The sequence below is a fragment of the Malaclemys terrapin genome, chromosome 7 (genome assembly GCF_027887155.1).
Source record: "Malaclemys terrapin pileata isolate rMalTer1 chromosome 7, rMalTer1.hap1, whole genome shotgun sequence".
Taxonomy (NCBI): Eukaryota; Metazoa; Chordata; order Testudines; family Emydidae; genus Malaclemys; species Malaclemys terrapin.
In genome coordinates, this window is record NC_071511.1 from 17,794,812 (window position 1) to 17,816,425 (window position 21,614).

The 21,614-nt window shown below is 41.2% G+C and overlaps 1 protein-coding gene across 4 annotated transcripts in view; it reads right to left on the reverse strand.

Annotated features, from left to right (window-relative positions):
* Positions 1-21,614, reverse strand: part of RAD18 (RAD18 E3 ubiquitin protein ligase) — a 133,281-nt gene that overhangs the window by 30,309 nt on the left and 81,358 nt on the right. For 3 of the 4 annotated variants that reach the window (XM_054035661.1, XM_054035660.1, XM_054035663.1), the window contains exon 12: positions 20,193-20,255. The exons of the other annotated variant lie outside the window; for it this stretch is intronic. In XM_054035661.1, coding sequence (XP_053891636.1) covers positions 20,193-20,255 — 63 coding nt within the window. The remainder of the gene's footprint in view (positions 1-20,192; positions 20,256-21,614) is intronic. 4 annotated transcript variants of the gene reach the window in all.

The following is a 21,614-nucleotide window of genomic DNA, read 5'->3' on the forward strand; positions in this document are numbered from 1 at the left end:
GGGTCCTGCACCTCCACTATCTCCTCCGTCTGTAGGTCCATGTTACGGGCCATCCTACGTAACAGGTCCTGATGAGCCCGAAGATCTATCGGGGGTGGACCTGTGCACGACGTGCCCGCCACTGCCTCATCCGGAGAGGAAGAGGAGGATGCCTCTGGTGGTAAGGGATCCAGGGGAGGATCCTGGTCTCCCTGTTCCTGGGTCGGAGCATCACCTGTCCTTGGGTCCGGGACGTCAGGTGGTGCGGATACAGAGGCCTCCATGCCCCCTGGAGGAGGGCGAGAGATGGTGGACTCTGGTGCCCTTGTATCAGAGTGACCCGAGCGAGAGGTTGTTGGAGCCCCTTGCGCCTGGTGGTATGCCCACGGGGTCCAGAACGACCAGTGAGATGGGCCCTGGTCAGGGTCCTCTGCTCCCTCTTGCCAATGGCCTAAATCTTGCTCCCCGGCTTGCCCCTGAGGGGGGTATGCCGATCTTGGCAGGTCCTCAGAGGAGCGAGACACCGATCTCGATGGCCATGGCGGTGCCGACTGAGCCGAGACGAATCCCGTGGGATACGGTGCCGTCTGGTGCCGATCTAGAGATGTTCCATCTCTACGCGGTGCCGGTGATCGGTGCCGAGATCGCGATCGGTGCCGATGGCCTCGCCGGTGCCGGGAGTTGGACCTGGATCGAGACGATGACCTAGAGTAGGCCCGGTGCCGGGAGCGGCCTCTCGAAGTCGAACGTCGATCGTACCGGTGCCGAGAGCTACGTCTCGACGTTGATCGGTGCCGACGATCATAACGGTGCCGAGATGTAGAGCGGTGCCGCGATGATCTTGGCCGCGAGTACGACCGGTGCCGAGGTGATATCCGGCGCCGGGACTGCGAGGGGACCTGCTTCGGGACCTGGATCGGTGCCGTGGTTCCAGCCCTTGCGATGGAGGGCGCATCAAGGCAGGTTTTCCCCTAGATTGGACCGGGCGAGTCAACGGTGCCGACGGTGCCGGTGGTTGTGGCGGTGCCGGCTCCGTGAGAGCGATCAAGTCTCTCGCCGTCGCGAAAGTCTCCGGTGTCGACGGGAGGCACTGTATCACCGCCGGTCTCGGTGGTGACTCTGTCTGCACCGGACTCAACGGCCTTGGAGCCGGAGTCGACGGTGCTGGAGGCACCTGTTTTCGGTGCTCCACAGGTGGACGCGGCTCTACCCCCGGCACCGGGGGAGCCGGCGTCTTCGGCACTGAGGTCCCCGCCTTATGGGATTTTTTATGTCCTGGGGATGATGAACGGCGCCGAGGCACTTGTTGTGAGTGCGGTGCCGATGAGGTCCGGTGCCGTGGAGGCTTGTCTGCCGTGGTCGGCATGGTCGGTGCCGCTGGGGCACTGCGCACCGAGGTGCTAGGTGCCGGGGTCTGGCGCGCCGATGGAGCGTCCGGGCTAAGTGCTGCCTCCATAAGGAGTTGCCGGAGTCGAAAGTCCCGCTCCTTCTTGGTCCTCGGTTTGAAGGCCTTACAGATCTTGCACTTATCTGTTTGATGGGACTCTCCCAGGCACTTCAGACACGAGTCGTGCGGGTCGCTCGTTAGCATAGGCTTAGCGCAGGAGGCGCACTGCTTGAAGCCGGGAGCCTTGGGCATGAGCCCGACCACGTGGCCGGGGAAAAAGGGGGGAGACAACCCCCTTAATCCCCCTTTTTTTTTAACTATATAACAACTATAAACAAGTGAATAACCAACTATATAACTATAAACAACTAGAACTACAACTATAACTGTGAATAACTGGATAAGCTAGGGAGAGTGGAGAACAGCTACGCCGTGCTCCACAGTTCCAACGACCGTCAGGGGCGGTAAGAAGGAACTGAGGGGGCGCCGGGTCGGCTGGGGTATATATTCAGCGCCATGAAGGCGCCACTCTAGGGGGCTCCACAGCCGACCCGCCGGTGTTGCTAGGGTAGAAAATCTTCCGACGATCGTGCACGCGGCGCGCGCACACCTAATGGAATGGATATGAGCAAGCACTCGAAGAAGAAGCCACGTCTTCATTCGGTCTTGTCTCTTCAATGTATACTATCAGTTCAGCAAAAGCAATTCCACGGGACATCATCGGTGTTGCTTTGCTCAGTTTTCCTCTCCTTGACTTTGGAAGACACCAAACATCTTGCATGATCATGATACTCTGCCTCTTGCGCCACACTCAGTTTTGCAAGTAAGTGCTGGTTTTGCACCTGGCATGCACACCTGCAGACTCTATTAGCAATGTCAAGGGTATAAGCCTCATGGAGGTCTTTTGATGGTATATGCATTTCACAAATAAAGCACGTTTCTTTTTCTGGAGGTTCTTTGTGCTGGTCACTTAAATGTGTGCATTTCCTCTGCAGTTCATCAGGGCGATCCATAGCTTTCTCAGTTTTTTCCCCCCCTCGGCCCTTTTAAGTTTGGTCCTGTTAAACATGATGTAGCAAGATTTGTGCCAACACCACTGTTCTTGTTCAAATTTTTTTCAATACCATCACCATCATTTAATCTATGTATTTCAATGGATATGGCAAATGCATTCAATTTATGGAAACATCTGAAATCTTCTGATAGAGTCTGATAGAGCCAATATGCTCTCTTTTTTTATTCTTCTGGATTAATCAACTCTGCACTTTTGTCTTCCTGATAAAACACACGCTGCTCCAATCAGTAGATGAAAGGGATGTTTCTGTTGATGGCCCTGGCTCTCAAACAAGCTTGAATCTTTCTGACATGTTTGAAGTACTATCAATAGCCAACAGTAATCCAACATCTTTCACTATTGTGTACAGTTAATATTACCCAAATCACCAAGCAGTTTTCACGCAACAAAAGTAGCATCTGAAAGAAATGACTAAATTGTGCCACGACCACAATGAATCAGAATATGTTCTTATACCAATGTTAAGGTCAGGCTGAAGCAAAACCAAGAATATATCCCTTGTATGTCCAATTGTTAAATGTTATTTGCCAATTATGACAATGTTATTAAAATTGCTGCCATAGCCACATGGAATGAGTTGGTGATGGCCCCATATCTGAAAAACTTTATTAGGTCATGCCCTAAGACTGTGGCAAATTTCATTCTTTTACCAAAAGCAACAGAGGGTCCTGTGGCACCTTTGAGACTAACAGAAGTACTGGGAGCATAAGCTTTCGTGGGTAAGAACCTCACTTCTTCAGATGCAAGCATCTGAAGACTTGCAGATTCAGACTAACACGGCTACCCCTCGGATACTATTCTTTTACCATAAAACCCACAATTCCACCTTTTTTGGTATAATAGGCATGGAATGTTCCAGATGGTCTTTAGCAATACAGAACATTCACTGAAAGTAAGCATGGGTTCAGGTATTTCTAATCCATCTGGGGAATAAGAGGTGGTGATTATAGGACAAAAATGACTGCTGAAATATCTGAAGGAATTAGTTTGAGAAATTTTTCACTTGACCAGAGCTCAAAGAGCCGGGAAGCTGTTTGTGGAACCCAGACAGTCATTAAGTAAATTTATTAATCTGAAACAATTATTCAGTTGTTATGACTACAGATCAAATGATTCTCTGAAACGAACCCAGTTAATCAACAGTGTTTATGTGAAGTGGGACAAAATCTTATATGTTATCCTACCATTAACAAAGATGTATTTTAAAGTCAGTATGTTCTTTGCTTTAAGAAAAAGGATATTATATATTTTGAGAAATGTAACAACAAAAGTGCAGATTTGCCTATAATTGTCCTAAACTCTGAAGCAGACTTATTTTTAAAGGATGGGGAAGAAAAAAGCCTCTCACTCCACTAGAGTTTAGAAAAGAGATGGATTAATCTGAAACAAAGACTAGAATGTACTCTTTGAGACACTGTTTTTCAAGTAAGAGTTCTACAGGCGTTCAGGTAATGTTCATAAATTTTTCAGAGTAATTATGCATTGTATTCAAACAGATTTTCAGAAGCGCTCACCACCTTCAGTTAAGGCCAGACTTTCAAAAGATGGTCAGCCAGCATTCTGTAACTCCCACTGAGAACAATGGGAGCTACCATATACTGAGTACTTTTTGAATGCTTAAGTGGGAACTGCTGGTAACAGATATTTTGGAGGAAAAAAAATCAAGCCTATAACGTCAATTTACTTTTATAGTTTCTGCTGGACTAGTCCTTTGACAATACGCATTTTATTATTCAGCCCTGTTCCCACAGCGTGATCTACATGAGCAAACCCCTCAGCCTGTGATGAGCTCCACAGAAATCAATGGGGCTTTTTGTGGGCCAAGTGGTCAACTTACTCGGAAACACCTTGTATAATCAGGGTCCAAGACTTCAGTTACTGAAGATTTTTGTTTTAAAACAGACTCAAGTACACTAATACATTCATTTTAATGACAATAATGGGTTTGTTCACTTAAGTACAGATCCACCACTGAACTGTAGATAAACTGGAGTCACTCCATTGAAGTCAAATCCCAAACAAGTACACTTGCCCTTCTGCTAACAAATGAAGATTTTAATATTTTTAGAGACGGGGATGAGGTAAAGAATCCGTAGTATTTAAAAAAAGGTATTTACTTGATTACTTAATGGAGAAGGGGGGAGGAAAACAGGGAAAAAAACCCAACCCAAACCCATAATCCCAGAGGACATAGCTGCTCATCTCCATCTCAGGAGAAGTGAAGTCTAGGTAAGCTAATAAAGGTTATTAACAGAATCAAGTAAAATGAATGGTCATTTAGCCATGAAATAATAGTTTCATCAATATAGCAAAATACACTTAACTGGTGCACTCTGATGGCATCTAAAATTGCCAATTAAGCTATGATCTCATTAAGCAAATGTCTACTGAAACCTAGCATGCTTTGCAGTGATGCCAGACTAAACATGAATTGACACTGTACCCATGAGTTTAATTAAAAACAAACTAAGCTAAAATGAATATAATGAATTTAATTGACAGGATTGTAGGTTAGTTAAGAAGCCAGTCCGAAAAACTCATTTGGATACCAGAATGGAACAACTTTGTGGGATTTTTATGGAACAAGAGCCTTTAAGGAACCAAGAAGCAACTAGCAGCTGTAAGATACAATAAAAACCTTTAAGAAGGGTATATGAAAATAGACTAAGTAAACAAAAGTGCTAGTAAGCCATTGTGAAGCACCAAATACAAACAACTGGAAAAATATCAGATCCTAGGCAGTGACCCAATTTAGATGGCCATGACAATCAGCTATCAATTAAATGTATGCTATTACAAGGGTAATGAAAATCACCCTTGTTTAAACTTCATCAGTGCTGATCAAAATCTATTGTGTATTTACCAAAGTACAAATATACTCAGAATGCTGATTATGTCAAATTAGCTCCTTACTCTACAGATCTTCCCTGTACGTCAGCGTCATATCTGCTTATTCACCAAGGCTATTCGTTAGGCAATGAGTTGCAACATGAGTGGACTCTTGTGCCCATGGAAAGCTCCACTGAAGTCAATGGGAATCTGCCCACGCACACTATATTGCAGGATTTGGGTTTACATCCCAATCCCAAACTCCCTTTAGCTCTACTGAGCAAATGCAGGTATAGAAAGGTGAAGCTGGATTCTCCATTTTGTTTCAGAACCGCCTCCAACAAAATTTGGCATTTATATTTTAACTGCAGGACCTTTACTCTTGGAGAAAAGGAAAGGTTGATTTTCAGATCCCATGTCAAGCTGACAGTGTAGCGTTAAAAAAAATCCACATTTTTTTTCTACTTGTACACTGAGCAAATAGGATCTGAAAATCATCTACAATAAATACAGAAGCCTTTCATATTTTTATAGTCACTGTAGTAGTAAGAGAGCCTAAAATGTAAGCCCTTATATCAAAGGGCTGGTATGAGGCCTAAGCTAAAGTAGAGGCCAAGCTTTGCTAATATAAAGTAAAGTTAGCAAAAGTCAGGCTGTGAGCAAACGTCAGGCTCTGCAAGCTTGCAAGTTCACAAAATCTGGCAAGAACAGGGCTGATATTGCAGAAATACACATTCCTAAGAAGTGCTAGTCACAAAGTACTTGTGCGAACACATCCTGATATCAAGTGGTACCAAAATATCCCGATATCAAGGATGGTACAAAAACATTCCCCAAGGATAACAGGAATACACTGACCCCTCCTAAAAGATAAGGTCAGAATGACACTACGTAATAGAGATGTTTTAATCAAACCAAGATGTACAAGGCGATGGGTGATAACAAGCCACGTCAGGGGGCAGTAACTAACTATGTCAGAGGGACAGTACTAACTTGTTTGTATCGTGGTATAAGATTTATCTCAGAGGGAGCATCTTTGTGTAGCCTAGGGAGGAACAGAAAATCCCATCGTTGACTAAGCTGGTCCATTGTTACGGGCATACATGTATTAATGGTCTGGTAGAGTCTGCGAAATACTAGTAACGTGCTTTGTCAACAATAAAGCTGGCTGGGTGCCTTCATCCCTTAACAGAGCTTGTGGTCATTGGGTGGTTCTGCTGTGTGCCAGCTGTCTGTGCAGGGCTGGGACAGCACACAGATGAAATACACGCACACACAGCCAAACATTACATCAACATCTTACCACAAGTTTCAGAGTAACAGCCGTGTTAGTCTGTATCCGCAAAAAGAAGAACAGGAGTACTTGTGGCACCTTAGAGACTAACAAATTTATTAGAGCATAAGCTTTCGTGGACTACAGCCCACTTCTTCGATATGCATCCGAAGAAGTGGGCTGTAGTCCACGAAAGCTTATGCTCTAATAAATTTGTTAGTCTCTAAGGTGCCACAAGTACTCCTGTTCTTCATCTTACCACAGTAACCTTTCAGAATAAAATATTTAATGGGGAACTGTATAGGTCATGTATTGAGAAGTGGAGATTTTCATTTGTCTGAAGCTATTCCACGTTGCATCTGATTGTACCTGGTGCAAAACGTACATGGTATACAGTGTGCAAAATGAACTTGTGTTCTCATACCAGTTTTCAGTGTCATCACTCCAAAACTACTGCAACTGCCATGCAAGTTGGCTGAATGAAAACAAGCACTGAATGGGCATGCAAACTGAATTACTCTCTCACCCTTAGAAGTGACCCACTGTGCTGAAGCACAATGGAAGGGGAGGTCTGGGGAAGTTTGCATTTCCAGTGCTCACGGCATACCAGTTCTGTGGATAACGACAAACTTTCAGACTGCATGGCTGTCCATCTGGTACCCTTCACATCCAACTCAGGGGCTCCACCCTCACCTGGGAGGTACCTTCCACCAGTACCAAATTTCACTTTGTTCTCAAAATTAAAAAGGAGAATAAGAAATGGAGGAATCTCCTATATCAGCAATATATTTATTATAACAATTTTCCTCTGCCCCCCTCCCTGAAAGGATACAATAGAAGTATACATAGATTTTTTTCTGCAGCTTCATTAATATCTCAATAGAAAAACTGCAATATCCAGGTTTCATTCAGAGTTCTAGTGAAATTGAATGGAGAGTCGGGCAGGACAGGATCCACCACTGCTAGGTGAGCTTGCTCTCTAACACCCACCCAAACCCTATAGACCTGCCCTCCATTCTGGGCCAGGAGACGCATGTGTGTGCATATGCCAGAACCCAGTGATGGGCATAAACCATCTAGAACCTTGCCAGGACCCACCATTTGAGAATCACTGCCTTAAATGGTGTCCGAAGGTCTAGGAAGGATTCAGATTCATGTCTTGAACCAATATCTTGTGTAGAGATGTCCCCAGCATAAAGCCATCACCATGAAGATTTCCGGTACAATCTACAGATTTCAGTACTGAGCACCTGCTATAGCTCCTCAATTTCATTAGATTTGGGTGATCTGCACATACATTCCAAATTACTTTGTTTGCAAGCCTCCTTGGCATATTTGAAAAGGTAGCAGCTTGATTGGTTACTTCTCCAGAGGATGAGAAGCAGCAAATAAAAAAAAAAAAACCTTTCTGAAAGCAAAGGGAACATAAAAATTGTGCTTTAAAACATTTCAGGAATGAGCCCAAGACTTAGGTTAAAAAAAGTGGCCAAAAGGCCAGTAAAAAGGAATACGATGTTACCAAGCTGCCCATTTCCACACTTTTCATTAATAGCTATTAAGTGAAATAAATAAAATAACTAATCTTTGGATTTACTGCTTCAATATTAACTTTTAACTGGCGTATGTCAATGTACACTGATTAGTGCAAATAAAGGGGGACTCCAGAAGATTACTGTAACATCTCTATGGTGCTCATTAAAAGCTTTATGAGACTAGGCAATTTATTAACTGCAGTGTATGAATACTAACATATCCTTTATTAGCTCTACCACTTAAATTAATATATACAACAAATCATCCTGAAGCAATCAATAAAACTGACAATACTGCCCTGGTTTGGAACTTTTTCATTTTCAAACTGTTGTGTCTGAACAAAGGTAATGCAACTGGAGAAGTTGGTAAGATCAGACCAACTTTAAGGTCTAGAATTCAATTAAAATCCAAAAACTACAGTGTCAATTATGCTCTGTCTTGATCTGCCTAGGGCAAGGAATAACCAGATTAGCTACCTGAGAGCAGAAGTGTATAGATTGCTATCTGGTTTCTGATTGTCTTTCAGAGGACCCTATTTGTTTTGAAATTTGTAACATACCTGTCACCCTCATACTAGGTGTACTGTCAAACACTAAAAACAAAACTATTGCCATCAAATAATCAAAAGAAAGACCCTTTTCTGCCACTGCCACTCTCCACCTTTTACCCTCAGATACCCTCAAATTCTCTCATAGCCACTAACCCTGAAAAGAAAAGGATAAATTACAAGGCATCGGCATCATACCCTAACGGCTGCCATACTGGGCTGTGGTATATCCTGCCAAAGTCAAGGACTCCCCATTGAAAGCACTGTCATCTGGCTTCAGGAGTTCAACAAAAGAATCCTAGCTGATTGTTCCAGCTCTGAGTGGAGACTGAAAGGAGTGCATTAGAAAAAGCGATCTGTGGAGAAGTATCCAAAGCTAATTTCCCATTCATAGAAATACATTCCACTGCATCACCACCACCCTACACAAATTAAATTACTGAGCTATCCTTTTACTACTCAACACAGAGCAGCTAGTTGACATATTCATTGTAATCCATTCAGTCCCAAAGAAAGCCTTAATTCCCAACAGAATAAATGTCATTAGGGTGGAAAACATGAAAAACACATCAAATAAAAGGTTAGAGGATTGTTAAATGTTCTGAATCAGACTTGACAGAAAGAATGGTCATTTAGCTGAGGAATAATCATTTCTCTATTAAGGTTACAAAAATCATCCTGCTTTAAAAACCATAACAATGAACGTCAGCTGTCCCATACAACATAAAATTGTATGGGTAGTAATATTTATTAGCCTCTTCTTCATAGAAAGGAAATGTGGCTTCAGAGTAATAATTAAGTATTTTTAAAAAGTGGTGTTTAAAAGGGGACTGTCAAGTTAAAGCTGCAGGTTGTGTGTTTTTTTTGGATAAAAAAAATCTTTTTTATTGTACCTATGTTACCAACAAGTAAGGTAGATAAGGTTCCTAGTCAGTTTTACTCTGTAGGTTCTCACACTCTAGCACAATACTGTAATGTTGGATTTGCAAATACTAAGTGGGTAAACATTTCTATTTGGATACATATTTTAAAAAATTTCCTCCCATCATAAAACCTACATTTTGAGTCTGATCGCAGAATCATAGAACTGTAGGACTGGAAGGGGCCTTGAGAGATCATCCAGTCCAGTCACCTTTACTGAGGCAGGACTAACTATTATCTGACCACCTCTGGCGGGTGTTTGTCTAACCTGTTCTCAAAAATCTCCTGTGATTGACATTCCACAACCTCCCTAGGTAATTTGTTCCACTGCTTAACTACCCTTACAGTTAGGACATTTTTTCCTAATGTGTAACAACCTAGATCTCCCTTGTTGCAATTTAAGCTAATTACTTCTTATCCTCAGTGGTTAAGGAAAACAATTTATAACAACCGTTTACATATATTACTGTGCCGCCCACCCCTCCCCCATCTTCTCTTCTCCAGACTAAACATAGTTTTTTCAGTCTTTCCTTGTAGGTCAACGTTTTCTAGACCTTTAATCATTTTTGTTGCTCTTCTCTGGATGTTCTCCAATTTATCCACATCCTTCCCAAGGTGTGGTGCTCAGAACTGGACACAGTACTCCAGTTGAGGCCTTATCAGTGATGAGCAGAGTCAAAGAATTACATCTCATGGCATGCTTACAACACTCCTGCTAATACATACCAAAACGATGTTCACTTTTTTTGCAACAGTATTACATTAGTTTGTGTTCTACTATAACCTCCAGATCCTTTCCTGCAGTACTCCTACTTAAGTAGTCATTTACCATTTTGTATTTGTGTAATTGATTATTTCTTCCTAAGTGTAGTTCTTTACATTTATTGAATTTCATCCAACTTATTTCAGACCATTTCTCCAGTTTGTCCAGATCATTTTGAGTTCTAGTCCTGCCCTCCAAAGTGTTTGCAACCCCTCCTAGCTTGGTATCACCCACAAACTTTATGAGTGTCCTCTCTATGCCATTATCCAAATATTTTATGAAGATATTAAATAGAGCTGGATCCAGAACAGATCCCTGCAGGACCCCACTCAATATGCCCTTCCACCTTCACTGTGAACCACTGATAACTACTCTAGCTTTTCCCAGTTGTTCACCCACCTCACAATCGGCTTGTCTAGGCTATATTTCTCAAGTTTGTTCATGTGCGACAGTATCAAAAGCCTTCGGGCTTGTCTACACTGGCACTTTACAGTGTTGTAACTTTCTCATTCAGGGGTGTGAAAAAACACCCCCCTGAGCGCTGCAAGTTTCAGCGCTTTAAAGTGCCAATGTAAACAGTGCACCAGCACGCTATTTCCCTCGTGGAGGTGGTTTTTTTAGAGCGCTGGGAGAGCTCTCTCCCAGTGCTATGCCGCGACTACACAAGCCACATTAAAGCGTTGCCGCGGCAGTGCTTTAACATTGCCAGTGAAGACGTGCCCTTAGTAAAGTTGGGATATATCTACTGCTTATCCCCTATCCACAAGGCTTGTTACCCTGTCAAAGAAGGATATTGGGTTGGTTTGACATTATTTGTTCTTGACAAATCCATGTTGATTGTTAGTCATCCCTTTATTTTCTTCTAGGTGCTTACAAACTGATTGGTTATTTGGTCCAGAATCTTTCCAGGTACCAAAGATAAGTTGACTGACCTATAATTCCCTGGGTTGTCTTTATTCCCCTTTCTATAGACAGGTACTATATGTGCACTTTTCCAACCCTCTGGATCTCTCCCATCCTTTACAAGTTCTCAAAGATAATTATGAATGGCTCAGAGATCTCTTCAGCTAGTTCCTTAAGTATTCTAGGATGCATTTCATCAGGCCCTACCATCTTGAAGACATCTAACTTCTCAGTAATCCTTACCTTGTGCTTTTCTTGCTTTAGCCTCAGATCCTACCCCATTTGAACTGATGTTCACTATGTTAGTCATCCAATCATTGCTAACTTGATAGGTGAAAATTGAAACAACTTTGGCCAATGCTGTGTTTTTGGTGATTGTCCTTCCTTCCTTGAGTAATGGGCCTACCTATCTTTGATCTTCCTCTGGCTTCTCATCTGTATATGTAAAATGTTTTCTTGTTACCCTTTATGTCCCTAGCTTATTTTTTGCCTTGGCCATTCAATTTTGTCCCTACATGCTTGTGGGGTTTTTTTTATATTCATCTTCCATAATTTGACATAGTTTCCACTTTTTATATGACTCTTTTTGGAGTTTTAGGTTGTTGAAGATCTCCTGGTTAAGCCAGGGTGGTCTCTTACCATACTTCCTCTCTTTCCTATGCATTGGGATAGTTTGCTCTTGTGCCCTTAAGGTTTCTTTGAAAAAACACCAACTCTCCTGAACCCTTTTCCCCCTTCAGACTTGCTTCCCATGGGATCTTACCTACCAATTCTATGAATTTGCTAAAGTTTGCCTTCTTGAAATCCATTGTCCTCATTCTGTAGTTTTCCCTCCTACCATTCCTTCGAATCATGAACTCTATCATTTCATGATCACTTTCTCCTAAGGTGCCTTTTACCTACAAATGCTCAACCCGTTCCTCCAGTTTGTCAGAATCAAATCTAGAATCGCCTCTCCCCTAGTTGCTTTCTCCATCTTCATTCCAAAAATATATTGGATAACCTATGCCCTGTTGTATTATCTTCCCAAAAGATGTCTGGGTAGTTGAAATCCCCTATCACCACTAAGTCCTGTGTTTTGGATGATTTTGTCAATTGTTTAAAAAAAGCCTCATTCACCTCTCCTTTCTGGTTAGATGGTCTATGGTAGACATCTACCATGACATCACGCTGGGTTTTTTTTACCCCTTTTATCCAGAAACTTTCAACAGGTCTGCCTCTCACTTCTACTTCAATCAGTGCAAGCGTATGCATCTTTGATATACAAGGCAACACCTCCTCCCTTTTTTCCCTGGCCTGTCCTTCCTGAACAAACTGTACATTTCTATACAAATATTCCAGTCACATGAATTATCCCACCAAGTTTCTGTGATGCCACGTATGTCATAATTATGATTATTCACCAGTATTTTTAGTTGTATATTCCCCATATTTCTTGCATTAGTAAACAGACATCTTAGATGTTCATTAGGTTTCCCCGCTATATTCCTTCTAGTCTTTTCTTTGTCCCTGCTGTGACTGCCTGTTTTCCCCCAGATTCCAAACTTTCACCCAGGTCTCTGTTTTGGACTTACCTATGGGCTTTTGTCTCATACCATTAAACCTAGTTTAAAGCCCAGTTCAGTAGGTTAGCCCATCTATATCCAAAGATACCTTCAAGAAAGCGGAAGACTATCACTTTAACCATTCTTTACCTTTCAAAGTTGATCTAAGTGCCGGAAAAAAGGTAAAATTTATATAAGAGTTCAGTATTAACTTTTATTTTTGTACCATATGTTGAAAAGCCTTCTTCCTATATTTATTAGATTTTTCTGTTTAGTATACTCTAGATAGAAGATGACAATATATTTCACAAATGTTGGCTTTTGTTTTAAAGAGTAGCTAAACTATAGTATAGTATATGGCTAAGAAACACTGATCAAAACTATCTGCTGTGCCAGTTGTATCATGTTACATAGTGCAGCTGCCAGTTGCATCTATTTCTGTCTTAGCAGCGTATGACTATCCTCGCAAGAACAGATTTCAAGTTTATTCTGTGACTTGAGTAATCTCATTCTATGCAGATATTATACATTTTACTATTTTAGCTTTACTGCTTGACTTCTTCCAAAGTAGGAGACTATTCACCAGTATGACAGACTGTACCCCTTATGACAGGTTCCCCCCCGGGGTGCCACCTGGAACTGGGGTACCAATGAGCCCCTTGACCCACCAGCTAGGGCTCCCTAAGAGATGATACAAGCAGGCTGCAGATTCTTAAAGGGCAAGCTGCACTTGCTTTACAGCTTGGAATCCCCAGGTGTTTCATTCACAGGCTAAAAACCCCTTTAGTTTGGATCCAGCACTTCCCCCAGTTCAGTCTTTGTTCTTCAGGTGTTTCCAGGAGTCTTTGTGTGTGAGCGGTTAAGAACCCCAGATGTCACTCCCCTTCCCTTATATAGCTTTTGCATATGGCAGAAACTCTTGTTCCCAAAGCTAGGTCCCCAGACCGGTCAGTGGAAAAATACTGACATCCCAAGATGGAGTCTAGAGACATGTGGTCTCATCACATGTCCTTGTAGAGTCATAGCAGCCATCACTCACAGGCTGTTTGGAGCGTTCACAGGAGGGAGATAAGCTTCTTCTAAGCCCTACTGTTTTTTCCTACTGGCCCATTGCCCTGGATAGGCCCTTTCCCACCCACTATCTAGACCCATCTTGTCTAGTGGGCGTTACCCAGGTGTAACTACATTTGAAAAACAGATGCACAATCAATATTCATAACTTCAGATACAAAAATGATATATGCATACAAATAGGATAATCACATTCAGCTAATCATAACTTTTTCAATGACACCTCACATGACTTATCTTGCATAAAATACATAATTATGACAACTATATCAGAATAATATCACTGAAGAATATGGGGAGCAGTGTCACACCTCTATATTCACAACTTTTACAAGACTCATAAATTTTGTACAAAATATGCTTTGTGAGGTATCATTTGAAAACTCATAATTTGCTGATCATTATTGTCCTGGTAAAATATTGTGGCAACATTGCATGTAAATATTCTACTGCCTGATGTTACTAAGGCATATTCCAAATTTGGAGAAGCAGCCCAAACCAGTTCCTCAAAGACAAACTGACACCTCAGCCAGGTGTCAACAAAATCAAATGGACTATCAGCCGGGTAAGTGGCCATTTTTTGGCAGGAAAAAGGGTGTGAACGAGAAATTTACATTTTGGCAATGGAACAGTTGAAGGTTACCGTGTAAACAGACTGGCAGTTGCCTGAACCCCAGCTGGAGATGATTCTCAAAGAAAAGAAAAAGATATAAAAATGAGGAACAGAAGACACAAACCACCTCTCTCCCCTTATCGCTATTCACAGCATCAACAATGTTTGAAAGACAAAGGCGGTATCATTTAACTTGGGAAGTGGTCCTGGCTGAAGGAATCCAGCCAGATTGCTGTGAGCATATGGGGAGAGAAACCTTTTGCTTTAAATTCACTTAGCTTGTAAAGTTAGGTACTAGTTTGCATTTTACCTTTTATTTCTTTGTAACTAATTCTGACTTTTATGCCTCATTACTTGAAATCACTTAAACTCTATCTTTCTGTACTTAATAAACTTTTTTATTTTATCTAAACCAGTGTGTGTTTGGATTGAAGAGTTTTGAAACCACCCATTTGAGATAACAGGGTTTGTGAATATCCTTTTCTATTAATGAAATGACAGACTTTCTATGAGCTTGTACTGCACAGAAGGAAACAGCTGGGAAGTACAAAATGTATATTTCTAGGAAAAAGTCTGGGACTGGGTATTTGTTGGTGTCACCCCAGAACAATTCCGAAGTGGCTGGCTAGAAGTACTTATATAACTCAGCTGGGAGTAATTTACATGCTAGAGGAAGTGTGAGAGCGAAGCAGTGTAATAGCCATCCCAGATTGGAGAACTGAGTTCAGCAGTCCAGACTGTACCCTGGAGAATGTTACTAATGTCTTCTTCACTAATATATATAGAAAGATATATTAAGTGAAGTTATAAAACATACAGCCAAAATCTGTAGCCTATCCATCTACTATTTGACATAGTATCCCCTTCTTGCAAATATTTATAGAAAAGTATGTGATAACAATGGTCTGTATCTGGCTTGACTAATTATAAATAAACTCAGTTCCACACACATGCCATTCTGACTGTTCCACAATGTACCTGTTTGTGATTTTACATCATAAACTCTTCAGGCTAAGGCACTTGTTTGATATAGTTTACCTATTGTACAGCTCAGTGTCCACTTACTGAAGTATAAATAATGTTCTCTAATTAACCTGAAGAACATGAAGCATAATCAAAGTTGGAGTTTACTTTCTGCTCTAGATTCTTGTGCACAAATCAACCTGTCCACATAGGTTTATTTCAGCCAAGCTGTAATAACCCTATCAGATGTTTGACTAGATTCTCTGGTTTAGAAAATTACCAGGGGCAAGAAATGATTTTTCTTTGAACAAGTCATCTTGCTAATATTAATTTCCCACACTGCTGTGCAGGAATATTCTGCATAGGAGAACAGAAATTCTGCAAGTTTCAACTGTCTCTTCCACTACAGAACATGGTCTGCAAACCCACAAAGAAGCTAATGGTTCCACTCCCTTAACTTTTGGATTTCTACTCAAACCGAATCAATCATTGGCACTCTCTGGATCACAGTTTCAGTGGTGCAAAAGAGAGCATAGGATTTTTATTCTGTCATCACTGGGAAAACTAGCCACATGTCATTGCCTGATAGTTTAAAAATGGTGGCCTTCCAGTTTAAAAATGGTGGCCTTCCACCTATGACTCAGAGGATGATGATGATGATGATGATGTTGGGAAAATAAGAGTCCCTCCACCTGGGAGAGATTTTTAGCTGCCCCATTAACCTTTGCATGACATTCTCAAAATACATGGCAATGATAGAAATATCCTCACATGGAAAGCACGCATCAAATACTTGTACTTTACTCAACAAAAAACAAGGCTGCAATTAAGTCTTATAGTAAAATATTGAAAAAAATATTCTGTAATCAGTGAGATAAGGTGCTACTATTAAGCCACGAGCTAAAAAAATGGAAAAAAGGAAGATATCCATCTAGCTGATGAGAAGTGATAGAAATATTGTATAAAGGAATGAAAGATATATACATTGCTGCAGTTTGCTTTATTCATGCATATGGCCACATTACTCCACATGATCGCTGTGGAAGACTCCAGCTGTGGTCTGAGAAGCAAGAAACCAGCCTATTCTTCTTGGAGCATATAATGAGACCTCTCTACAGTACAGGACCAAATTCTCTCTGAATCTTTCAGCCCTCAGCAAGCGGGCTGTGCTCTGGGCAGATTCTGGGCATCTAAGGGAGAAGGATTCCTTCTCCTCCTCCAAGCAGTGGGACCACTCTGCAGCTGCTGATGCAGCAGAGCCCTCTAGCAGCTGGGCTCCCCCTTTTCTTTGATCCTGCTCCCATTTCAAGCCAGTGGAAATTTTGCCCCTCATTTCAATGACAGCAACATCCAGTTCCATTGTGTCAGAAACTGTTAACTGATGTTGTTTCTTTTATATTATGGGATATTATGAATTAAACAAATTGATAAAGATGCATTTTCTAAAATCTGGAAACTACATTTGAACTGAATACATCTAGCTTAGAACAAGCTCCCAGTTCATTATGGATAATGTGTGAAGTCTTCAGCATAAGAAATGCAAATATATACCCTGATGTGCTTTTTTGGTTTGCTTTTATAAATTTCATCTAATTTGTATTATGCTTTCAGTGGACATAAAATATATCGATGATGATTTCTCTTTTAAGAAATTGTAACCCAAAAGGAAACATTCCGAGCAGTGGAGGTCAAATGTCATGCTTCAAACAATCATTTAGGACAAATCTAAAGACCTTTTCAATTTCCTTCTTTCATCGGATATTGTCAGATGATTATTATGTTTGTCATCTGCAATAACTTCTCTGCTGATTCATATTTGAAACCACGCACTGTAGTCATTTTTTGACTAACCAAGTTTCAGTCAATAAGCAATCGCTTTTATATGGTGCACCAAAATGAAATTTGTTGATCTGAATGTATCATTTTGTAGAAACATTTACAAGAGTACGGATCTGTTCTGCAAAGGTGCATCGTGGTGGTGCGGGAGAGGGGGAGGAGTTCTCACCACATTTGCCCTTCCTCTTCAAAAAAATAAATAAATAAAAGCAAATATGTAAACATGTACCCTGATTTATATGCTGATCAAAAATGGGAGACTAAAGAGAGATATAGGTAGCTTCCTAACTACCCATCAAGATGGAATATTTTATATACCTCTCTCCCCTCGTTAACCACAAGAACTACAAAGAAACAAATATAGTTCTCATTTTTGTAGCTTCTTAGCAGTATAAATCTGTTCCTTAGCCACTTTTATTTGTTACTTTTTCAGCCTAATAGTTGCCTTTGAAACCAGTTATTAGTATCTGAAAGGAAACAAACCCAGCAACACTTTTTCAGTACCTTGCAGGAATGTTACCTGAATTGAACCAAGACAGTGACATTTTCAGGGAAGTGACTAAAGGTCCCAGATAAGTCTTTATGGACATTCCAATTGTCTAAAGAACAAATGCAAGATAAATATATACATATTTTGCCAATGGGAGGTATAAGAAATCACCGCAAATCACATTGCTGCTGGGTTTGGGAAAAATAACATGTACAATATTTCATATTTTAGCCTTGAGTTATTTTCATCCCATTTTCAACTTCACTTGACAGAATAAAAAGGTACAATCTATTCTACCCCTTTCAAGCCCAATCCTAAAATAAACTACTGCCCCAATAAACTTCAAGAACAGGATCTCTTAGATTTATGTTCAAATGACATTCAAAATAACTGTAGATAAGCAAAGGGGACCAGTAACCAACTCTGTCATGTCACGCTCGATAGTATGTTATGGTCCAAGTATTATAACTCATTTGAAGGAGTTTACATCCCTTACTATGTTGCCAAAACCTGCATATCGATCATACAATGATACTCGCATGTGTCTTTTCAGGAAGAGGGTGTTTGAGGAAGGAGTCAAGCGGTTCATGCATGAGTATACCCTAACTATTAGGAGTTCTAACTCCTGCCTGCTGCAAAGGCAGCTATGGCTGCTTGCCTGTTGGGCTAATGTTCTAGACCAGCGGTTCTCAAACTTTAGCAACACGAGGACTGCCGTTTTGATTTTGAAATTTTCATGGACCCCCAAACCCACCACTCAGCCAGGCCCTGCCCCTACTCCACCCCTTCTCCCAAGGCCCCACCCGACCCCATCTCTTCCCCACCTCTTTCAGCCACCTCCCCCAAGCGCGCCCTGTCCATGCTCCTCCCCCTCCCTCCCAGCGCCTCCTGCATGTTGCGGAATAGCTGTTCCCCTGCATGCAGGAGGCACTGGGAGGGAGGGTGAGGGGTTAATCAGCAGGGCCAGTGGCCACAGGCATGATTCTGTCCCCTCCCCAAACGCACCCCACCCCCCGCTTCTTCCCCTCCCTTCCAGAGCCTCCTGCACACTGCTGAACAGCTGTTCCCTGGCATGCAAAGAGGAAAGGGGAGGAGTTGATCCCTTGGAGTACCCTCCATGGACTCCAGTTTGAGAAACACCGTTCTAGACAATGGAAACAGCAGCAGAGAACAATCATGAGGAAAATGTTACAATGCAGACTACAGCACTGGAAAATAGGTACAACTGAATATTTTATGCTAGTCTCAGTAAATCACTTTTAGGTGCTGTCAGAAATTATGCTTATGAACATTCTTCTTCTAAACATCACACATTTCTCTTCTAACCAAGGGCTGTTCTACACTAAACTTCTAATGATTACTTATTTGATACTTCACTACTGATTAACATTCCCATTGATTTCTGGCACCATTATAATCAAGGCCTTGTCAGTGTTTCCATTATAAACTGTTATTATCCAGTACAGCACCATACTTTATTGAGTAAATAATATACACACTTTTAAGAGTTCCAAATTTTATTTCAGTTATGGACTATGAAGTTTATGAAGAGCAGCATCAATCTACTGAACACACATGTTCTTGGGATAATTTCCCCAATTAACTATTTTAAGGACTTCCTTAAAAAAATTAATTCACAATTAAGTCGGATATGATTCCTCTAATATCACCCTCTTATGCCCAACTACTGCAGCTGGCATGATATTCAAGCAGGGATTCCAGCACCAGCAGAGGGACCTTACATGCAAAATTAGTTCAGTCCTCTGGGCATACTGGATTTTTCAGAAATGCTAACTAGTCCAATCGTATGACTTAAAAAAATGTCACAGTCTCGCATGACAAACTGCAGTATTGTTGCAGAATCCTTCCAAATCTTGATTTCTATTTCCTCTTCTGAGGATTTTAGAAATTTACTGGGGATAGGGCACCGGACTAGGACTCTGAATACCTTGGTTCTATTTCTAGCTCTGCCACTGTTGTGTGATCTTGGGCAAAACAATCTATCACTCTGTGCCTCTATTTCCGCTCCCACCCTTTGTGTGTCTTGATCAATTTACACTGTAAGCTTTTGGGACATGGGCCATTTCTCACTATATATTTATACAATGCTTAGTACAATTAAGCCTGATCTCAGATGGGACCACTAGACACTACCATAACGCAAATAATTAAAAAGTAATTTTCTGTTCTAAAAAACGGGTGAGCTTTTAAACACAAAGGAGTGGGGACTTCTCCCGCCACACAAAAAGAATCCAAAATGAATACTTGAAATAAAATGTGCTTGATTTGTAAAATTTGTGATGCAAAATCTTCCAACATTTCTAACTCCATCGTGGCATTCTTAACTACAAGTTTTCTGTTACTTGTTTATTTAAACCAAGCCTTTTTATTTATGCAGAGGAAACAATTAAATGGCCTAAAATAGTCTCAACCAATTACGTCATTCATCCATGTACTGTACTCACTTATCTGATGACTCTGAAACCATCTCAACTTCTTGCAGATCTCTCAAAATATCTGAGCTGGAGCTGAAAGGATAATATATAAAAAAAAAAAAAAAAAAAACACCTTTTAGTCTATATATGCAATCCTTGACAATTATCCAGAACTGGACTTTCAATAATAAATTAATTCTCATGGAACTTCTTATAGCTCCCCGATTCTCAGGGTGATTCTTAGCTGATCAAGGCTCCAGTATAGGTTAGTGAGGCTAAAGGACCACATGCCAGCTGAGCATAGCCAGAAGGCAGTATGTTCTGGCCACTTCTCCTTCCCACTTCTTGAACCAGAGCTCACCTGTGTGAGCAGGGAGGAAAAATCAGCCATGTTGGTGGAACTCTCAACTGGCCAGATCCAACTGCTTTCCCTCCTCTTTGCACCAATCACGTAGTACAAGGGGGAGGGGCGCATATTAGCAGAGAGAAACTGGCCCTTTAGTTGCCATTTAGGTTAGCATCATGAAATAAAGACTCAAATGTATTATGTGAGCACCACCATGGAGCAGTTAAACATGACAGCCACAAGATTAACGAGTCTGAAGGAGATGAGAATAGTAATCCTTGTCTGTTTACAGGGTCCATCATGCATGAACAGTTTGATTAGGCAGATTTTAATGTAAAGAGATTGTGTGGAGTTTCTTTTCAAAGATAAATATTTTCCTGTCAATTTTTCTGTCAAACCTTTGATAGCAGAATAGCAGAATATCAATTACTTTACAAAATTTATCACCTCTGTTGAGGAACAACAAATTAAGTGTAAAAATCCTAATTATACTGAATGGCCATTTTCCAAACAATAAACCAATGTACTGTCGTTTTGGCTTAACTCCACTCCTTGTCCACCTCTCACAATCATTTCACAGGAGTTTTTTCAAGTGTAGGGAACCTATTCATGTTATGGTGAACAAACTCTCCAAGCACTAAAATCATGTAACGTCATTGAAGAGAAAAGCTTTTTTTTTTTTTTTTTTTAAATAATTTCAATATATTGGATCAAAACCATGAAAATGTACGAATAATTTAAGCACAAATAAGAGAAAAATGAAAAAAAATCCCTGTTCAAACTAACAGATGATAAAATGTCAGAGTTTCTTATGAACAATTTAATCACATCATGGTCACTTGTGGAGCAAAAACTTGCTGCTTTTGTGGAGCATCACAAATTTTATTCCCTAATGACTCCCATCTGAACCTCGTCTTTCCAATCTCCAACTGATTCCTTTATTCCCAACATTCATATTGCTACTGCATCTGCTCCTTCTGGCCAAACAAATAATCTACTTTATATTTCCTCCTGCCTGCCAACTGCTGCTCCAACACGTCCTCTTGCTCGGTTTCCAACCCTCTCCAGGTTTCCCAGTGCACCTAATCTAAGCTAGTTCTCCCGCT